The sequence below is a fragment of the Anopheles coustani genome, chromosome 2, assembly GCF_943734705.1.
Source record: "Anopheles coustani chromosome 2, idAnoCousDA_361_x.2, whole genome shotgun sequence".
In the NCBI taxonomy this organism is placed as follows: Eukaryota; Metazoa; Arthropoda; class Insecta; order Diptera; family Culicidae; genus Anopheles; species Anopheles coustani.
In genome coordinates this window covers 32394053-32411570 of record NC_071289.1, presented here as the reverse complement: position 1 = coordinate 32411570, position 17518 = coordinate 32394053, and the positions used below count along the sequence as shown (strand labels likewise).

The 17518-nt window shown below is 43.4% G+C and overlaps 6 protein-coding genes across 8 annotated transcripts; 3 read left to right on the top strand and 3 right to left on the bottom strand.

Moving 5' to 3' along the window:
- Window positions 1-23: 23 nt before the first annotated feature.
- On the top strand, window positions 24-2006 carry LOC131261958 (palmitoyltransferase ZDHHC3-A). Its single transcript, XM_058263839.1, has 3 exons — window positions 24-224; window positions 478-622; window positions 757-2006. Exons 1-3 carry the CDS (start codon window positions 209-211, stop codon window positions 1448-1450), a joined length of 855 nt encoding a protein of 284 aa, XP_058119822.1. The 5' UTR covers window positions 24-208; the 3' UTR covers window positions 1451-2006.
- A 1564-nt stretch (window positions 2007-3570) lies between these two features.
- On the top strand, window positions 3571-5505 carry LOC131261951 (uncharacterized). Its single transcript, XM_058263827.1, has 2 exons — window positions 3571-5305; window positions 5369-5505. The coding sequence occupies exons 1-2, from the start codon at window positions 3608-3610 to the stop codon at window positions 5444-5446; spliced, it is 1776 nt and encodes a 591-aa protein (XP_058119810.1). The 5' UTR covers window positions 3571-3607; the 3' UTR covers window positions 5447-5505.
- A 98-nt stretch (window positions 5506-5603) lies between these two features.
- Window positions 5604-6423, bottom strand: LOC131261960 (pyroglutamyl-peptidase 1). Its single transcript, XM_058263841.1, has 3 exons — window positions 6165-6423; window positions 5859-6109; window positions 5604-5794 (listed from the first exon to the last, which is right to left on the bottom strand). Exons 1-3 carry the CDS (start codon window positions 6366-6368, stop codon window positions 5620-5622), a joined length of 630 nt encoding a protein of 209 aa, XP_058119824.1. The 5' UTR covers window positions 6369-6423; the 3' UTR covers window positions 5604-5619.
- A 67-nt stretch (window positions 6424-6490) lies between these two features.
- LOC131261962 (dolichyl-diphosphooligosaccharide--protein glycosyltransferase subunit DAD1) lies at window positions 6491-7108 on the bottom strand. Its single transcript, XM_058263843.1, has 2 exons — window positions 6779-7108; window positions 6491-6710 (listed from the first exon to the last, which is right to left on the bottom strand). The coding sequence occupies exons 1-2, from the start codon at window positions 6984-6986 to the stop codon at window positions 6580-6582; spliced, it is 339 nt and encodes a 112-aa protein (XP_058119826.1). The 5' UTR covers window positions 6987-7108; the 3' UTR covers window positions 6491-6579.
- Window positions 7109-7760: 652 nt separating this feature from the next.
- Window positions 7761-15513, top strand: LOC131261952 (proton-coupled amino acid transporter-like protein CG1139). Of its 3 annotated transcripts, XM_058263830.1 has the most exons (5): window positions 7761-7985; window positions 8367-8798; window positions 12622-13375; window positions 13454-13763; window positions 13841-15513. In XM_058263830.1, exons 3-5 carry the CDS (start codon window positions 12634-12636, stop codon window positions 14256-14258), a joined length of 1470 nt encoding a protein of 489 aa, XP_058119813.1. In that variant the 5' UTR covers window positions 7761-7985; window positions 8367-8798; window positions 12622-12633; the 3' UTR covers window positions 14259-15513. The 3 variants fall into 3 exon arrangements, with proteins under 3 accessions (XP_058119813.1, XP_058119811.1, XP_058119812.1); XM_058263828.1 differs by lacking the exon at window positions 8367-8798; XM_058263829.1 differs by lacking the exons at window positions 7761-7985; window positions 8367-8798 and adding an exon at window positions 9033-9074.
- Window positions 15514-15678: 165 nt separating this feature from the next.
- LOC131261953 (protein fuzzy) lies at window positions 15679-17335 on the bottom strand. Its single transcript, XM_058263831.1, has 3 exons — window positions 17209-17335; window positions 16060-17141; window positions 15679-15816 (listed from the first exon to the last, which is right to left on the bottom strand). The coding sequence occupies exons 1-3, from the start codon at window positions 17284-17286 to the stop codon at window positions 15759-15761; spliced, it is 1218 nt and encodes a 405-aa protein (XP_058119814.1). The 5' UTR covers window positions 17287-17335; the 3' UTR covers window positions 15679-15758.
- Window positions 17336-17518: the final 183 nt, after the last annotated feature.

Here is a 17518-nt window from a genome sequence, read left to right as displayed (position 1 = left end):
AAATCCACACAGTACAACCTTCGCTCGCCATCAACACGGTGTGCTCTTGCGCGGAGCCGTCTGTTGTGTGTCGGCTTTGTGCGTACGGGGTTGTCAAAAATAGCTAGGAAAAGCAGGCATTTAATCCGTTCGCCAAATTGATCACGATGGCGTTGTAACGAAACTCCATTGCGCCATCCGTGAAGGGCCCCTGGCTGGACGTAAAAGCATGAGCGCCATCAGTGGTAATCCTGTGCCGTTTGTTGTGTAGCTTTGTGTTGTATCGTTTTCGGTGAAAAGTTTGTGGTGGGGGTCACATTAGGTGGAAGTAGGTAGAAGTTGTTTTTTCGCGATTAAGAAAGTGGAACGTCCCGCGAGGGGCGAGTGGTGGAAGCAAGGCAGCGGGTAGCGGTAGTGCAGACAAGCCAAGTAGTTTGTCAATAGTGGCGGAGTAATTATTAAAAAAAAAAAACAAATTGCTGCCCATCGGGGAACCAGCGGATACGGTGTTGGACTTGGAGCGCACGATGACTTTCGTCAAAGATCCTTGCGGCATCGTTTGTGTGCTGGTCACCTACATGGCCGTTTTGTACGCAGACTATGTGGTAACGCATTGGATAATTCTACAGACTATGCCCAACAGGTAGGGCCCAGTATGATAACGTTTATCATCAGTTATCAGCTGCGAATTTTGTATAGACAAATCATTCAATGCCGTGCTTTAATGCTTTAATTTAACCATTTTACTTTACAATTTCTCCCGTGCCTCCACGATAGCCTCTGGGCACCGTTTCATGTGGTGGCGTTCAACACGATAGTGTTCCTGCTGGCCATGGCGCATCTGAAGGCGGTCCTGCTCGACCCGGGAACGGTACCCCTACCCCAAATTCGCATCGACTTTTCCGACCTCCACTCGGAGAAAAACTACAACCACGAGCGGGAAGAGTGGACCATGTGTACGCGGTGTGAAACGTACCGGCCACCGAGGGCACATCACTGCCGCATCTGCAAACGTTGCATCCGCCGAATGGACCACCACTGCCCGTGGATTAACAACTGCGTCGGCGAGCGGAACCAGAAATATTTCCTACAGTTCCTACTGTACGTGTGCGCCCTGGCAGTGTACTCGATCTTCCTGATCGTAATATCGTGGCTGTATCCGTGCGAGGATTGCCATGTAGACGTCTCGCAGGCACAAAGCCGCATGATGCACAGTGTCCTGCTGCTGCTGGAGTCGGCCCTCTTCGGGCTGTTCGTGATAGCGATCATGGTCGATCAGATGCACGCGATCCTGTACGACGAGACGGCGGTCGAGGCGGTACAGCAGAAGGGCCCGTACCGGATTCATCGACCAAAGATGGCCCTGCTGGCGGAGGTCTGTGGCCGTGGGCACCCGATGCTGTGGATGTTACCGTGTACGAGTCTCAATCGGAAGCATCGCGACGTACCGCTGCTCAGTCACGACGTGTGAACCCTTTTTGTGGAGGCTTCATTTGCATGCATACTTTTGACGAACAGTGACCTCTCCTGCATTAAGGCTGATAAAAGTGATTCTTGGGAAGCGGGTTAAAGACGTAGCGAGCGTAAGCGAAAGCGTAGGGTAGGTGGCAAGCAAGGTTGCGAATCAAATATTTATACCAATGCCTACTTCATTACCAGGCCCAGACATGGAAGGCCCTATTTGCATTATCGTGCATTTATGATCGTTCCTTCGCTAATTAGTTTTTGCCACACTTACCTCTTGGCTGTGCTACGCGGAATGCAATTGTAATGCGTTTCAATGCGTGCACCAACGATTTTCCCACCATAAAAATTCCAACGCCAGTGAAACGGTGTTGGTTTCAAACTATTTTATGGTAAAATAATCCATCTTTTGTGATCAAATGGCTCGAACATTTCTGTGTTTGATTTAGTTCTTTTTTGTGAGGTGCCGGTGCTCATGGAATTTTGTTTTTCTTCCCAATATTGTATTTAAGCAAACCACAGGTGAACGTATGGCGTTCTTATGGCTTCTTTGTTGTGGCAAGTATCAGGTAACATAAGGGTCGTAAGAAAGATAGGACGATTACCTGAGGGACGAGCTAAAGTATAACCGTTTTCTCTCAACTTTACACGGAATTGATTCTGCAAACAATCTACCATCGGATAGGGTAAAAGCTTAACAGCAAGACAGGGGTGAATTGTCTAGGAATTGATGTAATTGTGTGTACCAAAGTAGTTAACAGATCGCAATCCAGGCCCATTTGACCATTGCTACGCTTTCTGGGCTGGCGCCGTGTTTTAAAATGATATTGCACATTACTCAGACAACCCTTTTGTACAGCGCAGAGGACATCAAGTTGTTTTTGTGACTTGAATAATTGGATAAACTTGTTTGCTTCAATAACTATTTTCCCTACGTTTTCATACCACAAGCTTTAAAGAAAAATTTGGGGAACAATGCGAATTTCTCTCTTTTGTGTTGGAACCGTTGATTCAAAACAATATGAGATTTCAACATCAATTTTCCAACCATGTTTCTTCTCTATCGGTTTTCCCAATCGAAAGATTCTATGCGAGCTTAAGCTTAACTAATTGTTGATAATTTTATAGCGTGGGTTTTCTTTGTTCGGTTAGCAATATTGCATGTATTATTCGTTAAGCTATATTTTACAAGAAAATCGAATCGGTTGTTTGTTGGGTTTGTGTACATAATAATGTGTAAATATGTTTGTTTAAATGAACCAACGATTAAAGTATTACTTCGCATTATGCTGTAGGAGATCAGTTGTATTCAGGTTTATGCGTATGGTTTTAGTTAAAACATTTTAAGTGATTGATAAAAGTACGTTTTCGCTTTGTAGGGTTAAGTTGGAGTTTTAATTTAATGTCTCGAAGCAATCAAAAATATCCTAGCGCACGTAGAACGTTTGCATACGGACAATGCATTAGAATAGAGCAGAGCAATAACAGAGTGTTAGTAGTAGGCAAAACCGTAGAGTAGAATACACCATTTCTGTAAATACTGAACCCGTTCAGGACCATTATGATGTTCATAGGGTGCACCCTATCCCTTGCACGTATCACCAGAAACATACATTTTTCCAAGTAACTCGTATTAGCTTTTTTACGAACGAACAACCCAACAGAATTTACTTTCACCTCAAAGAAGCGAAGAAATTGGTTCAACAGAAAACTAGCGGCAAAACAGGAATTAAAAACAGAGACATGAGTGCTAGATTTTGCCAGACACGTGATCAGTGTTTGAAATTGGTGAAAAGAACCTTATATTTTGTACCGATACACGAGCATAGAAATGCCATTAGCAATGACTCGGTGAAGTAGAAAGATAATGGCATTGGAAAACAGCACGAATCAATTATATTCAGTGGTCTCCAAATAAATGTATCAAACGATGTGCAATTTAAACTGTTTGCGAAGAAATTTTGAGTAAATTTACGAAAATAAAGATTGAATAAATTTTAAAATCACATTTTAAAACTGAACCGAAATGAACTCCAGATACGCCACCTTGGCTTGGCTGCGTGCTTTGACAGTCGGCGTCACGTGCGTTTGTTTACATTCATTCGTTCGGCGAACAGCGTTAAAAACAAGAAACAATCGCGGTATTACTCGAATAAGTTGTGTAATGTTGAAATTTGTACAACTATTCAGTCTAACAACTGCCCAAAGAAACTTATCGTTACGATATGTGCAATCAGTTACACTCCCGGCTCGGTATGGCACATTTGCACCTCGGGAATTTCAGTACGAAACATCGGACGGTGAAAGCGGGACGCTGATTCATCGGTTCTCCCGGCACGTGTCGCTTACGAAGCGAGATTTCACCGATAAAACAAAGTATGGATTCAAGGTATCCAACTTCTATCCACTGCCGGACGTGGAATCGTACAGCCAGCAGATACGCAACCTGGCCACCGTAGATTTGGCCAAGCTGATCACCTTTACGACCGATTTCCGCAGCAAACCAGATTTTCGATCGTACGCGGAGATTGTCAATGCGCTCGACGAGGAGTGCGTACGCCGCGTTCCAGGTTCGACCACTTACGAATTGCTTGAAATGCTACACTGCTTCATGTATCTGCTACCGAACAAAATTGCCCAGCTCAAATCCTACCAAAGCGCCATGCCGAAACTGATCGAACTGTTCGGTGGGGGTGCGGAGAATGAGCGGGATTTCCTGACCATCGTGTTTTTCCTTGGTATGTGGAAACGGAACAAAACGGGTTCGTTGTTGATGAAGGAATTCTTGCAGCACTACCTTGACCGCTACCTAACACCGGAACTCTCCCGAATGGACTTTGCGATACTGGCGAACGCGTCATACAAATCGAGTCTACGGTTAGCGGAAGAATCCGATGCGTTCAAAAGCAGGTTGGTGAAAGAAATCGTTGACTTTGATAATGAGGACGATCCGGCCCTGATGGTAACGCTGATAAAGTGCGCTCGAATGAATCGACTTGCTTCCGACGAAATCGTTCGAAAAGTTCGCTCGTACGTCCAGGCAAACGGGCATCGGGAGGAACTTGATTTCAGGGGTCTAGCACACCTGTTCGCGTACATTGCAGACAATCGGATCAAGGATGAAACGCTCGAGGCATTGTTCATCGAAGGATGCTGGGCCAGATTTGAACAGGAAATTCGAACAAACGGCTTCGAAACGCAATCGCAATTCTGCCGACCGAAAGACATCGCAACGTTCCTGTGGAGCTGTGGCACGCTCTCCGTGCCGATGGAAGCGACCGGGGTAAACTTTAACATGCTCGAAAAGGCGATACGGTTGAAGGTTGAAGCAGGGGAGTATCGATACATACCGGACGTGCTTGTCGATACGGTCCTCTCCTTGTGGATTTGTGATCGTAAATCGATTGGCCTGTTCCGGCTGTTGTTTAAGGATCGTGCACTGGTGCAGAATCTTCGTAAGGAACGTGCAAAAATTGAATCCAGGAAAGATTTACTGCTCAGCTGTGCCGAAATCGATCTTCCCGAGGCAATGGATATGGTGAAGGCGATAAGGAAACCTGGCGACGCGTTTGTACTGGATCGTCCAGCACCAGAGTTCCTCGTGCGGCCTGCGCTTCAAAAGGTTGCTGAATGTTTAAACCACATGAAAAAAGCCGGCGATCTGCCACTGACACTGCTACGCTTCAATCTTCCGGTGAAGAATCTAAATATCGCGGGAATACTGGTGCAGTTTGCGAATGGTGTTGTGGTGAACTTGGACGTGATGGATGATAAACATTGCCTGAGCGATGGGCTTACTCCCGTTGGATTGTTGAAGCTGAAGTCTCGCATCTTGGAGGATCGATCCATTAAAAAGGCAACGGTAAGCTTCAGTTCAAGCACAGTTTAAAGCAATATATTTACGTTTGCGTTTGTTTCATTCCAGATAAACACTAATAAGCATGAAACAGTGGATGGGTTAAAATCAGAGCTTAAAAGTGTGTTAAAAACATTTTACAGTTGATTAAAGTAGGCTCAAAGCAACGCAAACACTAGTGAACAGAACACTAAAATCCAAAGGAAAATAAAACCCACTTATGGGTGAATTTATCAGATGGTTAGTGAAAAAAAGGTTTGGTTTCTTCTGGTTAATCGTTGTTAGTATAAATAGGTACAAAATCATCCAGAGTATTCAATTTAAGGCAGTTTTTTCTCGGCAAACAGTTGTTCCAGACACTTTCCGACGATGTTATAAACCGCCGCCATCGTTTCTTCTGAGCTGTAAGGTTTTCCGACCGGTGGCACGTGGACAAAAAGTGTCCGATCTGGGTCAATATCCAACGACTTGAGGTAGATGTATCCACATAAGTAACTGAAATGGAAAATATCCAATAATTTGCTGGAAGAGAAAGATCGTCTCGGCTGAGCATATTTACTTTCCAACTTCAGTGGAGCAGCAACATTTTACGTTCGTTTCGAGATTTAATTCCCGAGCGATGCGCTCAACGTCGAGATTAGTTTGTAGAACTGTGCAGATCTCTTGCTCTTCCGTTTTACTATTCACAGTTATCTTATCACATGGCAAACAACGGTTCGCGAAGTCTGGCTTACAGTACCCGCTAGCGTACGAGCAGTGTTCCAGATTGATTGTATTGATTTTCCCATGGACTCCAACGTGAACTACCAGCTGCCAGGGAAAAATGTTCAGTAACAATCGATTTTTAAGGGACGAAGCTACTTACGCCGGGTTTCGAGTCCCATATGCGTGGAACTATACGATCAACCGATTCGTACGTCACTGGTACTTCATATTTTTGGATTTCGTAAGCATCTTTTCGGAAATGGAACACATCGGGCAAAAGGCGTACGGCTTCCCAACTAGCGTTGCGATCTTCATGACCAACGAATGGTCCAAACCCGGTAACGACGATCGTTTTCGGTGGCATCAGTATCTAGTCCAGCTGCTATTACGAACAAAAACTCCGCACCAGTCGCGAGATTGCCAAAGAATGTATCATACCGTAGTGACATTTGAGACGTCAAGATAATTTACCTTTTTTTTGTTCAATTCGGCTCTTTCACGCCGTACTTTACATTCTTGTTCGATTTATTGTTTTATCAACTTACAAAATCTTAATCTATGTTTCACGAACGATTCTAGCCGATGAAGTTGACCACGACCAAGTGAAGGATGATGTGAGCAAACACGAAATCGGCGAATCCACGTTCCGGCGAGATTCCCAGGAATTGGTCCTTGTTTTGGGGGTTGGATTGTAGGCGGAGGCACACTGTGAAGAGACATAGAACACATTTATTCAAAATCTCTTTAGGCCACGACCGAAAACACCCATCTTACCTCCGAGCACGAAGCAGCTCACCGTGCTAATGAAACCGGCCAGGAATGAATTGAACGGGAATGTTCCAACGAGGCAGCAGTAAACAAATTGCGTGATGCCGGTCAGTAGAATGTACAGCAAGTATGCATCCACGATTTTCAGCTTCTTTGGTGTTTTGTGGGTATACTCATCGTAGAACTTGTGCAGCACTTCCGTGACGTTTTTCATTTTGACTTTATTCGAGGCGATTGAGCTCGGCAACAGGGAATAAAATACACTTTACACCACGCAGAATACGCAAACCGCAGAACAATCTTCCAAATCTTTTATTTTATTGTGACGTGTGCTTTTATGCCTGGAGATCCGCATTAGCATCCGTTCCATTGTAGTGAATCATGAAACTTTTTCAAATCACTTTTGAATTAAATTGCTTAAAATTTGCGCAGGCAATGCGCACCCACGCATAGCGTAGTTTACTTCAACAATAATTTATTACTTCACACTATAGGTTAAATATTTGCCAGTAATGTAGAAAGGTTAACCACAAAATATATGAACCCAGTACGAACCGATTCTGATCATTTCGCAGAACAATTGACAGCTGTCAGAAGCACTGTTTGAAATATTAAGACACCCCCTCGGGTCGAAAAACCGAACGCAGTTCGCACGACGTCGTTGTCCGCGCTAGTCCTCTTTCCTCGCAGCCCAGAAGAAATTTCTGTTTGTTTTCATCCAGGGGTGTGTTTATTAGCGCTGGGAATTGTGCAGTTGTGTGATGCGCTCGTGGTACAAAATATGAAGTCGTCTTTGAAGCATTAAATAAATTTAAAAGCGACATCGACTGTTTGCATCGACAATATAAAGCTAGCGTTTCTTTGTGACCACATTGAAGTGCTATCGTTTATCTGTGATCCATAAAGTCTGCTTCGACACGCTCAGCTGTGTCGAGTTGTGTGTTGTGTTTGGTTTTTTTGTCCTATCGTGTAACACTCCTTTTCTATCGTGGCTACGATAAAGTTCTATTGAATCATCACCTTTGTGTTTTAAAAGTGTTTAACTGAGTGTGTCCAACCCGACCAGCCTCAACCGATGTCCTGTTTTGATGTGAAAATATCGTAATCGCAGTGACCTTCGACTACTACTCGCGTTTTACATCAACTAGTAAACTTGCTCGATTTTGCGCGTACAACCGCGATGGAAGACTTTACCCCACTGATTAATCTACAGGTAGGCAACTTTTTCAAATTGAACAGATGTTATGGACCGCCGATGGACTAGGTGAGACAAGGCAAGATGTTTTCAGAAGAATCGTCTAAGCAAAGGATACACTATGGTGATAGTATCTTAGCTCATTGGCATTCCTTCATTCACGAGGGAATCCGAGTCAGGCTCTTCCAACAATAAGGGCATCGCCCTAAAAGCCGCGGGTATAGGAAATCGAATGCGAAACATACGGGAAACCCGTGAAAAGCGTATAGGCAACGTTATATAATTTACCTGTGGTATTATTTTCCAAGCACTTTCACTTCACAGAATCTGAAACAGAGAAGAACAAAATGAAAATGTTATGTTCACTTTATTTTTTATTCATCCGCATGCCTTTCGTAGTAAAACATTTAAAGAGCCCCCATTATGGCCCTGCGGTGCTGAAAAACTCTCCGACTAATGCGTGCAATCACAACCTAAACGACCTCAGCAACGCGGCCACAAAGAACCGAATCATTCGAGGAGAAAAGGATATAATTGCAGCACAACAGTACTCACTCCTCCCGGGCCGACAAATTAGCTGGAGGAACGAAAAGGAGCCTTCCATGCCTGTTGACTCACATGCCGGATGCGAAAGATTGCTGTGACCGGGCGGTAGAAAAGCTTCTGTAAAAAAAGAAAGAAAGCAGAGCATCGTGAGCATAATAAAGAATTGCATCTACGGTGCATCATAGCAGGCTCTACTGTAAGAAGGATTGATACAAAAAAAATCTAGCGGAAAAGAAACAAAAACTCGTCAAATCACTCCTTGCAAGACAAAAGGGCAAATTGTCTGTAAGTTTTTATTTCCTTTCTTTTTAGTTATATTTACGTTGCACTTTAAGTAGTTTGGTTTTTTCCGTACTAACACTTATTTGCCTTAATTCATGACTTTACTTTCGTCCATACTCATGCTCAATCCCACCTACGTTGCTTTGATTTTCATAACTTTTTTAAACAACGTTTGAGTGCAATGGTGGATAACATAAGTTAATAATTTTATTAGAAGACTACGTAAAGAATGTTTTGATGTTGATCGTTTCTTTTACAATCAAATTGTTCGGGACACTTGTCCAACACAGAAATTCCCTCCCGTTGAATTTGGTAAGAATGGTAAAGTGATTCCTCTTACATGTTGGCATGATGAAAAAACTGTGTTGATATGGTCACCACCCCTAACGTTCGATGGTTTCATGCGGGCTGTTGCTGTTTCGGCCAGATAACGTGGGCGGCCACAGCAACAGCTGACATCATTATCGGGCTATTCTATCGTACATGATGTGCAAATTAGTGCCCTTTTTTTATGTGGATGGTTCTTCGAGTCAAAGCCACTGAATCAACGCAGCAACCAGTGACGACCGATGAACTTTGCAACGAAGAGTGGCTGCATGCTTCAGGAGTTTTAATTAAATCCTGTTGCTACCGTTTTGATGCGGAAGATGGTATTTTCATTCTAGAAGAAATATGACCCTTTTTGAAAAAGGGAGTCTGGTTTTTATCTCTTCCATGTTTTCCGCAGCACTTTGCGAAGTTACCCAGGCGGCACATTGAGCCCAGATGGATTGGTAATAAGGAAAAGGACCCCTCCTGCGGAACGGCACATGAATACCAATGACTGGATTAACAACTGGACCTTGTCCTTATCTTCGTACACTCGCAATGTTCTTCGTAATAGGGTGAACTTACGCTGGCTTTCATGATGTTGGGGGTGATAAATAGTTGGCACGTGTGCCATTTTCACAAACCCAATACTAATTGAGCTTGTGTCATTACTGGTGATGTACGTTACGAACATCAAACCTCATTCGCATACTCTGTCCGTAGAACATTAAACTCCAAGAGTCGATTTCAAGCATCATCAGTTTTGTTAACACCTGGAATCGGGTCTTTTTACCACCTTGTTAAAACTCCTGGAATCAGATCTTTTTACCGTTCTTTAACTGCTAATGAATCCATGACTCAACCCGGTCATGTACCGCGAAAACAAACAATTCTTTAACAACCCTCTCATATGTTTCCAGCGCGATTACATGCTTCCTTGCAGAAGGCGCCAAATAAAAGCTGAAAAAACGCATCGATCGCCTGCCTTGTTTAACTCTTTTCCATTTTCAAGCGTCCTGATAATGTTTCCGCTACATCCCATTAGCGGCACAATTCTATGGCACGTGGCATCTAAACACGGAAATAAACAAGTGACTATTTAAAACCCCGCCAAACTTCTCTGCGTAATGTATTATCAGCTTTCCATAAGGGCGTTTAATGGTTGTTCATCGTTCGATTTGCTTTCTTGCTTGAAATACCTCGAATAAAAAGGCAAATTTTTTTTCAAACGTAATCTGCTCCGCCTGGAACCGATTTCGTGACCTCTTTCGGCTATGGCTGACTTCGAATTGAAGTTCAAGTCAGAGTCTTTGGAGACTGTAGCATCATCATCATTATCATCATCGTCACGCAATGCGATAAGGGTAATGCTAATTGAGCAAGTTATGTATATGCTGTCTGCCCATTGTTAGCTGCATTCGTCTTTTTGTAAATCGAACTCAATTCAGTTCAATGAATTTCATTAATCCGTATCCGGTGATTGAAGATTGTAGGTGGCACCATCGCGAAGGTGTTATTTCAGTGTTATTCTTGTCACAGTTCAGTATAACGAATAATTTCTATTGAGTTTTATGTAGAGGAAACTTGTTGACTACAAAAATTATAATAAAAGCTTAATTTTTTTTACAGGTACTTGCTTAACAGGAAGCACACCGCGGAAGTTCGCTCAAGTTTAGTTTCTATTTTTTCGGGCCCCCGCAGTGGAATGGAAACTGTAGTTGAGATGAGATGAAAGCGAGAAATACAATCGAACGTCGCCAGCATTGGGCGGGTCCTCCGCGCTTGTTGGACCTAACGACATGACCATACTGATGATGGTATCGTTTCTGAGAAATGCTCTTTGAAATCGCAAATGCTGCTGGCTGGAAGCGATCCATGTTTCGTGTCCTTCGTCAACTGCTAATAGGCTTACGACGAGCGATATGAGATGTTTAGGTCATACGATAAAACAGGGAGGGAAAGGGGATGTAAAGAAGCGATGTGTCATCATTCTCGAAGGACTTGTTGTTCGATTAAGCTATGGATGTTTCAGCGACGATGGATTGTTTGTCAATTTTATAGGGTGTCCTTTTTTCTCATTTTTTTCTCCCTCATAATCTTATAAAGATTTTCTTGTGAAAAAAGTTCTCTGGAACTATTCTTTCGCTCTGTCGATCTGCTGGGTGGAATGATTACTGTAAGGTGTATTTTTGGGTTCTTTGCGGCAAATACTTCAGCAGACAAGCAACAGTGGCACAATTGTTTGCATTGCCGTGGTCGAAAATTATGCCAAACACGTTAAGAGTTGTTGAAGAAGGCTTGGCATAGTCCCACAACTATGGGAGATACATTGAACGGATCGACTAACTTGGGCGACGATAGAAAACGGGGGTGTTTCAGCTTCCATCAACCACCTCGAGGCTCGAGTGAGGCATAAGAATGTGAGCTACGGTTCGTGAGCCATCCCATGAATTCCGCCACAGCAGAGGAATGTAATTTTGCCATTCGTATTTGCTCGTCGAATTGTTTAAGCTGAGGCATTTTTATCCAAATGTGTTGCACACTCCTGGTTTGATTCCAACAGGATAACTTTAATACGTTACCTATTCTGTAAATGGATGGATTGGAGGACGAGTTTTAATTTAATTTTGTTTACTATCAAATAATGATAATTTGTTTAATTAAAGAGACGTCGCATCGTGGTCATCTTAGGCAAATGTTCTGAAACTAATTTAGTTTTATATTTAAAACCCAAATTTGGCTTTTTTCTACTAATAACTCCCTTCTTCTGATAATCACTCTCTTCCAAAGAAATTTTACGTTAACATCAGTTGTTGATCACGTGAGTGTCAGCAATATTCTACTTTAATTCCAGAATGAACAAAGTATAACAACCTCACTATCTTCCAATGGTGCTATCGTTATCCCTTAAGCATGTGTTTGTTCGCGAAATGGAAATTGTTTACGTAGGTCAAACAAAACAGGAAGGAATGGCCCTTTCTCTTGCTTTCATCCATCCGTTCGTATCCGCCTCCGTGTACTTGTGAAATCACGATGGAAAGTTTTCCCAATCCTGGTTATCATATTTTCTTGGTGCGGAAAAAGCCTGGACTGTTGCGATAGTGAAGCGAACAGAATCAACAAGGAAAAACGGATGGAAAGTTTGTATCTAGACGCACAGGGATCTCGATCGTTCTTGAAGGGTCTCTGTCAAGTCTCTGGTGTTTAAATTTTAAATTATTTTCTTTTAATATAACTTTGATTAACCTTTTTTTTAAATATTTGATTTATACCTATGATTTACTTACCCAGTTCTCACGCACACGTGCACACAAACACTAGTTTTGCTATTTACACAATTATTCACAGTACCCACAATATTCCACTGTGACCACCGTACCTGCCGATTTATCTCCGTACTGCCACACCCCGTATTGCACTAATCGTATTAACAAAAACCTGGTGATAACCTAAGCTTTACCTTTTAAGTATTTGTTATTATGAAGATCTAATTTATTATCCCCCTTTTGTACCGTAGGGTTCGCGAAAGATGAAAAATGAACGCGAACCCCTGCTTGGAAATGCCGCCGACATGCATGGACCGGGAACGGATGCGGCCGAACACGCGCAGCTGTTGGCACGGCCCGATTTGCGCAGCTCGCCTGAAAACATGATCGTGGATGCATCGAACGACACCGACAGCTTGGTGGCGAAGGAAGACCCCACGTATGGGTCCTCCTCCGGCGAACCGTACGAACCGTCGATGCACCGAACGCTGGAACACCCGACAACCAATCTGGACACGATGATACACCTCCTCAAGGGCAACATTGGTACCGGCATCCTGGCGATGCCGGACGCATTCAAACACGCCGGGCTGTACGTTGGTCTGTTCGGGACGCTCCTGATGGGTGCCATCTGCACGCACTGTATGCACATGCTGGTGCGTTGCTCGCACGAATTATGCCGCCGGTTGCAGGTGCCCTCGCTCAGCTTTGCCGACGTGTGCCAACGGTCGTTCGAGTCCGGCCCGATCGGACTGAGGCGCTACTCGAAGCTGGCCACCAACCTTATCAACCTGTTCCTGGTGATTACGCAGCTCGGCTTCTGCTGCGTGTACTTCGTGTTCGTGGCGGCCAACTTGCGCGAGGTCGTTGCGCACTACTTTTTCGACCTACACACGCGCGTCTATCTGCTGCTGCTGCTGATTCCGATGGTGTTGTTGAACCTGGTGAAGAATCTGAAATATTTGACCCCGGTTTCGTTGATTGCAGCAATCCTTACGGTGGCGGGTAAGACGCAACTGGTAGAAGTAGCATTACCCGTATCACCGTTTACTTGACCTGGTTTTGGTTTCTTTTCTTCCCCAGGACTTACCTGTACATTCTACTATATGCTTCAGGATCTACCTAACACGCACACGGTTAAACCGTATGCGACATGGGCTCAGTTGCCGCTCTACTTTGGCACGGCTATTTACGCCTTCGAAGGTATCGGGATGGTTCTTCCGTTGGAGAACAATATGAAAACGCCAGAAGATTTTGGTGGCTGGTCCGGTGTGCTCAATACGGGCATGGTGATCGTCACCTGCCTCTACACGGCTGTTGGTTTCTTCGGCTATCTGAAGTACGGCGATGCGGTCAAGGGAAGCATTACCTTGAACCTTCCCGGCGAGGAACTGTGAGTGATTCTGACGGTGCCTCAAAGTTCGTGACGTTTAGGTACACGTTAATAATATACTATTCTTTCCACCGCAGCATCGCACAGCTGGTACGCATCATGATGGCGCTGGCCATTTTCTTCTCCTACTCGCTACAATTCTTCGTCCCGATGTCGGTGATTAATGTGCACATCCGCCGGAAGCTGCACACCGAACAGTCGCGCCTGATCGGCGAGTATCTGACGAGGGTTTCGCTGGTCGTGTTCACGTTCATACTGGCCGCGATGATCCCGAACCTCGGGGCAGTCATTTCACTGGTGGGAGCCGTAAGCAGTTCAACGCTTGCACTCATCTTTCCGCCGCTGATCGAAATCGTTACCTTTTGGCCGGATAAACTCGGTCGACACTACTGGATTCTCTGGAAGGACGTTTGCATCATGGTGTTCGGTATTCTGGGTTTCATCTTCGGTACGTACACAAGTGTGGCACAAATATTGAATCCGGATTTAAATTAAAACTCCGACTGGCGGCATCAAGAGGCTACAACGGGGACTTTGTCCGAGGACACACAAGAAAAGATATTCTCGTTTTGTACATTGCTGGTATATGTACGGTAGGTGTAACGTTATTTTTGTCCATTTTCTCATCATGATTTGTTGTTTCTGTTAATTGTGCATCTGTCATATGTTGCGTCTTAGAGAAATTTATTTGCATTAGTTAGTTAAGTTGAAACAAGTGAGGAATACAAAATTAGTGAAAGTGAAAAATCATGTAATTCAACTCCCCCATTCAACATGCTCATCAAGTAACACAATAAAGGTCAGAAAAAGCTAAAGATATACACATGCATACATGCATACATAATAAAACAGGATGCTAACATTGCTTAATCTTATAGCATTCTATGAACAATCTTAAACAGAAAACAATGTAAAAACGTACAGCGATTTATTTCAATTACAAAAAATATGATACACTAGCTCATGACAATAATATTTACCCAAGAGACGAAACGACGGCCGGTTCGCGTGCTAAAAGTAAACTAATAAGACAAGGAGAAATCGAACCATAAAGAAAGGATACGAATTTTTGGAAGGACAACAGAACGGTTGCATCAGTGCATGATTTGAAGGTGATAATAATGTAAAATAAGAGTAGAAAAGCGATTGTATACCTAATATCTGTACGGTATACAAACATTTGTGCTCATGGATAATACGAAGCGAGCATTTAGGTGTTTCTTCTGTTTGGGTTGAAATGTACACGTGGGCTCAAATTTTCCTATCACTAGCAATTATTAGCTACTCGCAACTAACCATATTGCCACTATCACGAAAAGGCTGTTCTTGATCGTTTCATTTTCTTAAGGGGAAAAAACCGGGCCTACTATGGTTTAAACAGCTGTGCAGCATTAGTAGTATTTAAGCGATATTAAAAATACAATTAATTCGTGAAGTGGGAAAACGCACCAAAAGGGAATGAAATGTTGCGGCGTCTCTCTTTCTCTAATCTGTTATCTGATATAAACTATCCTTTTCGTTGATTAGAAAATTTGTTTGTTATATTGAGTAATTGCGGAGTCGAAGAGTATCGTAAATCGTTATCGTAAAAGATGTCATTTCGATAATTCTAGTAAATCATTCTTCCTAAGCTTTATCGTCCAATTTTGGTACGGAAACAGTTTCAATTATTCAAGACAATAATAAGTGTGCTAAAAGCTCTATGTTTCTTTCAACTATGCTGTTTCTTCTTTTCTGTTGCCAGCTCCAAAAACATACTCTATTTCGGGTGTGATCAGTAGACATAAGCTAATAGTAATACTAGCCCAAAAATTTATTGTGCTTCCTTCTACCACGCAAAATAGTTGGCAGACGTTGTAAAATTAAGGACACACAATTTACCCACGTGGTCAGAAATAGTCGTCCTTTTTTGCTGATTAATAAGTTAAATGTAGTGAGTCTTAGCGTTCAAATTCCAATTGGTGGATTCCAGTCCAGTGTAGGCCACCGAGTCACCTACCAGCACACATCCTTATCCGATATTAACGTGTTCAGTGTTTTTTGTGTTACTATCCTATTGAGTAAAGGGAAGAGAAAAAAGTGAAAAGCGATGTGAGAGTAAAGATTAAAAAGAGGGAAAAGATCGACATTGGCCTCATTGTATGTTTCGTACTCGGAAGTCATGGGACAAATCATAAGACATAAAAAAGACATTACATAAGTAAGCAAATGTGTAACCAATGATAATAAATTATACAATTTTAATTACATATTTTAACAATTAGCGTCTAAATTTTTTTTTGTAGATTGAACATACCTCATAATGTGCGTTGGAATAGCCGATGTGTACAGGACACACAGCACATTGCTGCCCTCGATCAGTGCGTGGCATTTATGGTAATCCGAGCACCAGTACTGTTCCAGGTTGATAACACGATCGCCTTCACGTAGCGTATCCTCCATGACGTCCACCGATTGGTGGAAGAACGATCGAAGGATATCTAATCGATGGGTCGCAGATCCACCGGACACCATTGTGCCAGTACGATGTTTTCCTCCGGCCGTACTGTTTAGTGTCCCTTGCACAGCCCGCGACATGACGTATTTCGCATGTTCACGGTTGAGCAACAGGAATCCCAAAATATGCGAGTCCAGCTCGACTGTTTGAGGATAGTTTTTCGGGTAGTTTTGCTCGGCCGAGATCAACATATCGAGTTCGCTCATCCAAAACTGTTGGCTCATACCTTGCAGGACATCGTACGGAGGTTCGGCACCGCAAAGTGCACAAATGCTGACCCCTTGGGTGAGTGGAATGCTAATGAAGCGGTATGCAATACTGGGTGATTTTTTCGGCAGATAAACGGGCACATCTTGCTGGATAGTGCTGGATGCGTTCAACAGAAGCATGAGTAGCTTTCGATCGATTACATCCAAATCCCACCAACCCTCCGTACCGCAGGCGATTCGTTGTCGGACGAGAATTGCACAAAAGGGTGAACCGACCTGAACACTAAATTCGTTTAGCTTCGTCAGCATGCTCATGCTTTCCGAACAGAGAATACAGTCGACGTACCGGAAGAGGTCACTCTCAACCACCTCCAGCAGTTGATCTATCAGTGGGTAGTAGTTCTTGAGCTCGCGCTTAAAACGATCGATGTTTTTGATCTTCTTGATGGATTGAATGCCCACGCAAAACACCATCGCTTGATAGGAGTAATCCAACAGGTGGCGAAGTGTTTTCTCCGTAATGTCTCGTGCTATGCCTATCATGACGATGGTTCCTTCATACTCCTTCCACATGATCATGCTGTCTTCCAGATATGAAATGGGTAGATCCACACCTTGTGATTTGCAGAACATGTGCACCCCATTCAAGGAAGCGGTCGTCGAGAAGGGAAGCTGAACATACAAAAGAGAACTTTTGATGAATTTTGATGCATCCGACAAACGCGCCACCGCAACTTACATTCTCACTGTCGCCTTTTTTCTTCGAATAAATGGGAACACCCCCATCGGACGTAAGGCACATCAGGTGTATGGACATTTCGGAAAACAAAAAGGGCTAAGGAATTATTGATGCAATGGAATGCCGAAACACAGAAGTAAACGTAAACAAATCGCTTATCTCCGTAAACAAACCGCTAACGGGAAATTTGCGAAGGTCATTGGATCGGTAATTTACCGATACCGGTCGGTGCTGAATGCTTCAAATGACACACGGCCGTCATTGTTTATAATTTTTCGTCAAAAACAAGAAACGATGAATAAACATGGTA

What these genes read in the sequence shown, in the direction of transcription:
- LOC131261958 (XM_058263839.1), top strand. An exon ending in CTACAGACTATGCCCAACAG is followed by an intron (nt 623 to 756) that starts GTAGGGCCCAGT and finishes CCTCCACGATAG; the next exon opens with CCTCTGGGCACCGTTTCATG.
- LOC131261951 (XM_058263827.1), top strand. Translation starts at nt 3,608, where the DNA reads ATGTTGAAATTTGTACAACTATTCAGTCTAACAACTGCCCAAAGAAAC. An exon ending in GATCCATTAAAAAGGCAACG is followed by an intron (nt 5,306 to 5,368) that starts GTAAGCTTCAGT and finishes GTTTCATTCCAG; the next exon opens with ATAAACACTAATAAGCATGA.
- LOC131261960 (XM_058263841.1), bottom strand. Translation starts at nt 6,368, where the DNA reads ATGCCACCGAAAACGATCGTCGTTACCGGGTTTGGACCATTCGTTGGT. An exon ending in TATGGGACTCGAAACCCGGC is followed by an intron (nt 6,110 to 6,164) that starts GTAAGTAGCTTC and finishes TTTCCCTGGCAG; the next exon opens with CTGGTAGTTCACGTTGGAGT. An exon ending in TGCTCCACTGAAGTTGGAAA is followed by an intron (nt 5,795 to 5,858) that starts GTAAATATGCTC and finishes TTTCCATTTCAG; the next exon opens with TTACTTATGTGGATACATCT.
- LOC131261962 (XM_058263843.1), bottom strand. Translation starts at nt 6,986, where the DNA reads ATGAAAAACGTCACGGAAGTGCTGCACAAGTTCTACGATGAGTATACC. An exon ending in GAGCTGCTTCGTGCTCGGAG is followed by an intron (nt 6,711 to 6,778) that starts GTAAGATGGGTG and finishes GTCTCTTCACAG; the next exon opens with TGTGCCTCCGCCTACAATCC.
- LOC131261952 (XM_058263829.1), top strand. Translation starts at nt 9,033, where the DNA reads ATGTTGATCGTTTCTTTTACAATCAAATTGTTCGGGACACTT. An exon ending in AGCAATCCTTACGGTGGCGG is followed by an intron (nt 13,376 to 13,453) that starts GTAAGACGCAAC and finishes TTTCTTCCCCAG; the next exon opens with GACTTACCTGTACATTCTAC. An exon ending in AACCTTCCCGGCGAGGAACT is followed by an intron (nt 13,764 to 13,840) that starts GTGAGTGATTCT and finishes TTTCCACCGCAG; the next exon opens with CATCGCACAGCTGGTACGCA.
- LOC131261953 (XM_058263831.1), bottom strand. Translation starts at nt 17,286, where the DNA reads ATGTCCATACACCTGATGTGCCTTACGTCCGATGGGGGTGTTCCCATT. An exon ending in AAAAAGGCGACAGTGAGAAT is followed by an intron (nt 17,142 to 17,208) that starts GTAAGTTGCGGT and finishes TTGTATGTTCAG; the next exon opens with CTTCCCTTCTCGACGACCGC. An exon ending in ATTCCAACGCACATTATGAG is followed by an intron (nt 15,817 to 16,059) that starts GTATGTTCAATC and finishes TTTACTCAATAG; the next exon opens with GATAGTAACACAAAAAACAC.